The 5,797-nt window shown below is 49.8% G+C and overlaps 1 protein-coding gene across 1 annotated transcript; it reads right to left on the reverse strand.

The window, feature by feature from the left end:
* Positions 1 to 3,433: 3,433 nt before the first annotated feature.
* On the reverse strand, positions 3,434 to 3,900 carry H310_14898 (hypothetical protein; the record flags this gene model as incomplete). Its single annotated transcript, XM_008882862.1, has 2 exons — positions 3,434 to 3,691; positions 3,736 to 3,900. 2 exons carry the CDS (start codon positions 3,898 to 3,900, stop codon positions 3,434 to 3,436), a joined length of 423 nt encoding a protein of 140 aa, XP_008881084.1.
* Between the last annotated feature and the right edge of the window lie 1,897 nt (positions 3,901 to 5,797).

The raw sequence follows: 5,797 nt of genomic DNA on the forward strand, positions 1-5,797 counted from the left end.
TGAGCAAAAGCGATTCAGAACGTGCAGAAAGTAGCCAATGAAAATAGAGATCTTGCGCTTTCCATTGCACCAATGATCACGCCATTTGGAAACTTTTAGAAAAATTCCGCCAATCCAAAAACAATGGGACAACTATTCCGGACCAGAGTAGTATCAAGTTGACTGTAGCACTTCTCACCAAATATTGCATATACTCTTTTTACACATCACATGAAATATGGGAGTCAATATCATGGCGGTGACTTTGGGAAGTAGCGGCGCGGTGTGGACGGCCTCGAAGGGCCGCCAAGCACTTGAGCGGGAACAGGTGCCGTGCAGTTTGTTTGAGGTTGTTGGCGCCATCGCGGGGTTGGTCGCTACGTACTGACCGGTCGCTGTGAAGTGAACTGCGCTTGATGCATCCGACTTGTTCGAGTCAGCGCTCACTGAAGGTTGACTGTGACACTTGGAACTTTTTTACACAGGTACACACTTGCCCTAATCCTGTACATGATCGCTAGAGACGATTTTTGCAGATTTTACATCAGTCCTCTGCGCTACCAATCGAGTAGCAGTAGTCAAGGACCAGTGCTCGACCGTCACCTTCCGTTTGCCCAGCAGCGCCTTCAGCGCACGTTGACCTGGTGGGGGCACAAAGGGTGTGTTCGAGGTGGTCCTTATACATTAGAGGTGTTGGGAGCGATTGGGTTGTTGGTGTTGGCCAAGTGACGTGCAACAATGGTGGGCCCCGTAGTGCAATGACGGCGTCGTATCTGGTGCTGCGCCAGTACACGAATGACCTGTCAAACGTTGTTATGAAAGTGTAACAGAGTTGGTAATCCTTTTGACATTGCACCGCCACCGAAGCATGCATGGATGCAGTGTCGCCGTCCAGTCGACATTTCGACTTGGCAAGGCACATGCTCCTCACACACTGTGCGGCCAATAACGACAAGGATTGGACGGGACAACAGCACGGTACGCCGACGCAATTCCTCGCTCGTTCGGTCCATCGCTGTTGCAATCTTCGTGCGAACGCCACGAGCAGATGAATCCACGGAGCTGTCATTGCATTGAGTGTGCATCCCGAACGACAGTACCTGGACGCCGCTTTCCCCTTCCACGGCGCTAAGCGATCGCTTTGGTGCAACATGTTTAAGGAAGGTCGACACTTGCGTGGCGCACCTTCGGGCTGCATCGTCGGAGACAAAAGCTCTGCCGCCTTGATCATGGTGGGTACATGCGCGTGGAGTTGTCAACGTGTGACTGCTCTATTTGTTCTGCATCGCTCCTATGAAACGGTACATCGTGACTGCGGATTCAGCCGGTGTGCACAACCTACGGGCTGATCTCATGAGCTCTGCGTAAGTGGACCCACAGGAAAAACGAACGGCGCCAAAGCACGTGTGCACACCGCCACAAGCGAAGCTACGCCTCCTAGACGACGAGAACTTCATTTGACCGGACCTCGACGCGATCGAGGACACCCAGGATAAGTCTATTCACTCGCAATCCACCACGATCGGCGACAGCGGGGTGTGCACAGTCAATGATCGCATCTGTATCTATGACGATACTGACGAACTCCTCACGCGCCGGTTCATCGTGGCACATTGCAGCGGTATGGGACATCGTCCTCATCATGCCATTGCGACTCATCTACGAAAGCCATTCTACATCCGCTAGCTTAATACAGAGCTCACGGCATGGATGAAGACCTGCTTGCTGTGCTCGTACACTCAAAGCCCTCAGCAGTAGGCTTGGTTACAGAGCGCAATGGCACAGTTGAACGTGTCAACCACGACATCCTGGGACAAATGCGAATCATGTTTCTAGAAGCCAGGCTCAAAGAAACCGAATGGGACTACTTGCTACCACTTGTCCAAGCCGATATCAACCAGACGCCAGTCGCGACGCTGGATCATTTGAGCCCAATGGAATGCTCCACCGACCTGGAGCCAACGACACCTCTCACTACCATTGTATATGTAAACCAATGCCAATTGTCAAAAACAGGATTCAACACGAACAAGTGGGAACGCAAGCATATGCAAACTGCAATAAGCGACCTACGAAGGAGTCTGCAGGAAATCTATCCATCAATTATCGACCGCGCCATGACGCTGAAACAAGAGCACGCGCGAGAAAGAGAAACAAGTAGACATGCAAGTCACTGAAGGAGATTTTGTAAAAGAGTGGATGCAACAACTACTACCCGAAGCTACTGGTCACGTGGGCAGGACCTTACCGAGTGGTCGTATGTCTGCCGTACTCATGTGTCATAAACACCTCATCACTGGCACCCAAAGGAAGCCCATCACTCAAGACTGAAGTCCTACGCAGAGAGTCCCTATATGATCACGGAGGAGGTTTTGGGCCACATCAGCGAGCTAGGAACTATGTTTGCCGTTGGCAAAGTCGAAGGCACGCGACGCAACCCTGATTCTAACCAGTGGGAGTTGCTCATTCAATGGAAAGGCTTGGAAAGGACTATCACCTTTTTACGTAAATAATTAAAAGCCATGAATCAAGCTGGGAACAGCTCCCAACGATGACAGGGAGATCCCATCCCTCATACAGTCGTTCGCCGACCATTTATCGAACGGCGGGACACGCATGGGATTGGTAGAGGCCCCAGCGCAGTTGTGTAGACCCTCCATCATATCGTTGATGACAGCTGTCTGACATGCGCTAGGCGCTGAACACGGTTTTTTGCTTGTGGTTTATCAAATTGTGCTTCAGCATGGGTGAGTGTTTCGTTCACCAAGATGGAATACCCGTGAATCCTAGCTGCCACTCGTTACCCCCCGGTCGGTGCCAACTTGGCGGCCTGGCCCGACTGCGGTGGGCGGCTCCGTGCAGCTTTGTGTGTCGGTGAGAACATAAAGAAGCTAGAAGACCATGATCCGATGGGAACTGACTAGCTCAAGGATCTAATTGGACGTTTGTCGAGGGGATTAATATTGGGTTTCACATTAGGCTGGATTAGCAACTTGTGGACTTTATTCGACTACAAGGGTGGTCAAAAGCTGTGGCTGCAGTCTCTTGGAATACACTACAGTGTAGCTGTCATATTGACAAACGTGCATACTTGTATGAAGCAAGGCAACCAAGCGTGCGCTCAAACCACCTTCTGCCGCACAATACTTGCACTCGAAGCAACAATAACTTGAAATGAACTGTACATAATCTTGAAACAATTTTCTATTTACTCAGCGATCGAACTATTTCCAATGTTCCTCTCATAAATTCTAACAATCCTTGGCGTTCCTGCTGCTCAAGAGTAAATTGAGCTTCGCGCTCCGCTTTATCAAGTAGATAACGCTTCTCTTCGAGCTCAATTTTGCGGGCAGCAAGCATGTTGGCCTCTTTCCCTATAGCAATCCTTCCAGCTTGTAATCAAACGCATCTCTTTCCCTATAGCAATCTCTTCCAGCTTGTAATCAATCGCGTGTTACGACAAAGACGCAAACTTGGCCAAGGCATTCTTCGAATCCTTCACTGATGTTGAAGTAGAGCTGCGCAACTCCTTCTTGAGTTGAGTCTTTTTGGCGCCTTCATCGTCCGCATCGTCCGTGGAATCTTCAACAGTCTTACGTTTCAACCCTTCCGCAGCAGCGTCACAGATAGCGTGTCCGTCCATCTCGCGACGGTCTTCCTTCTTGCTCTTATCGTCCTTGTTCGCTCGTCTTTTGCATTGTTCTGCTTCAATCTACGAAACTCAATGATTGCCATGTATGACGGAGGATTGAATACCATGTCCGCGAGATCCTGTAGCAGCTGGTCACGTTCCGCGTACTGCTCATCTGTCCTTGACGCTCGTAGGGACGCAACACTGTCCTGTTGGAATGCAGAGTGCAAGTCGTCACAGCGCTTGCGGCAACCTTTGGCACTGATGCTTTCGCCGTGAATCGATCGCATGTTAACGGCGACTTCCGTCCATCGTATGTTGCATTGGCCGTATGGCGCGCAGAAGGGGCCAATAGATGATTACCTCTTTCGACAGGGCTACGTCCTGTGAAGCAGTGAAACGATGGGCGTGCTTCTTCTTTGAATCACTCGGCTCGATTTCAAACTGCTATGTCATTGCAATGAACTGCAATTGTGAACGTGAACATGTTTTCCCCGTGTGAAGGTCTCACTGAAAATTTCTAGAACAAACTTTTCCAGTGGACTCGGCCAAAAACCCCACGGGGAAAGTTCACTGGAAAATTCCCCGTGGCAAAATCTGTCTACTATTTATAGATTTCCACCTTTAATGAGGCCTGTTGTTTGGTATACCTGTGTGCCCGGTCGACGTGCTTTTGGCCCCCATGCAATCCACGCTTTGGATGCCTGTGGGTCCATCGCAACCTCGCCTGCTCGATTGCGTGGAGGTACAGAGGTCCACCACATTTTGCTCTCTACTCAAAATGTATGAACTGTATACTGTAATACGATTTCAACATTAAGTTTTCAGAGGTCATTTGAACGTGTTTTAAAATTTCAAATGTGAGGCAGTCTCGATGACAAGTAGGAAAAGGCATTCAGCAAAATGAAGGATAGCATTAGGTTTCAAGCGGCACTACAAGAGGCGTCAAATGGATTATGTTTGTGACCTCGTCGAGAAAATTACCGGTAGATGTTTCTCCGCGGGGAAAACTTGTACACTGTTGACGTTCTTACTGCCATGCAGTGAGTGGTCGCTGCAAACGTGGGAGTGCGTGACATCAACGACAATTCGAAACTGCTGGAGCCACACGGGTATTGTTACTCGTGAAGCACTATTCAATCAGCTTCATTCGGTGCGGATCACCTCAGGCCATTCGATTGCAAGTTTGCTCAACTGAGCCGAACATCACCTTTACAATATTGTGTTTCTGCTTTTTTGTGTTTCCAAATGTCTGTTAGAATTTATATTTTGAAGGTGGAGCGAAATCTGGTGGATCTCTGTATTTGGATTGTGTCGAATAACTAAGAATTGTTCTGGTACTTCCCCATGCTGACGGGGCGTGCTGTGAGGTATGCTTTGACAATCTCAACGGCTACACTATTGTTGAATCAGTGCCGTGATGGATGGTGGAGATCACACCGTTCAGTTTGTGCAGCAATCAAGGTCATCCCGGTCGTGGTTATCACCAATGGCATGCGCGGAGTCCATCGCCTGGTTTCCCGACCATTCCCGAAGATATAACTCAAAGAGGAGAGCTAGGTGTACCTATTAATGCCCTCGAACTCCAACCAAATGGGCTTGGTTTGGCGGGCCCCCGTCGCAATGTATCATGTAGCTGATGGCTCGGGAAGACTGGATGCAACTGTTCGCGCAACCCAACCATAAAAGATTGTTGGAGAGGCCGAATGAGGACGGCCGCACAGCCGCCATCAGCGCAGTCTGGCAACACCTCCAAACTTGTCGGACAAAGTGCGTTCGAGTCACTGCACTATTCAACTTGTACAAGACTACCGTGTCACCCGACGCGCATATACTTTTACAAGACGCATTGAAACCATTTGAGAGGCTTGCGATGGTCGCCCCACCACCCGTCTCCGTTGCGAAATGACGCGTCGAAATGATTCACGGAGGCCTTGTAGTTGGTACTGGTTGTAGAGGTTCCAAACTCACCAACGCCAACGCTGCACGAGTTGAAGTCCACGACGCCGTCGTTGACAGTGTCGTGCTCTGACAAGGACGATGTAACGACTCCGGTACTGTTGCAGAGGGAAACTGGATCCGGATAGAAAGCCGGATAGCGGGTGGAGAGGAGACTTTGGAAGTTGGAGGCAAAATGCAGAATGAGATTATGATCGAGTTATGGGCTCCTAAAACTCCACATCCGTC

Source organism: Aphanomyces invadans, assembly GCF_000520115.1.
Source record: "Aphanomyces invadans strain NJM9701 unplaced genomic scaffold supercont1.101, whole genome shotgun sequence".
NCBI lineage: Eukaryota > Oomycota > Saprolegniomycetes > Saprolegniales > Verrucalvaceae > Aphanomyces > Aphanomyces invadans.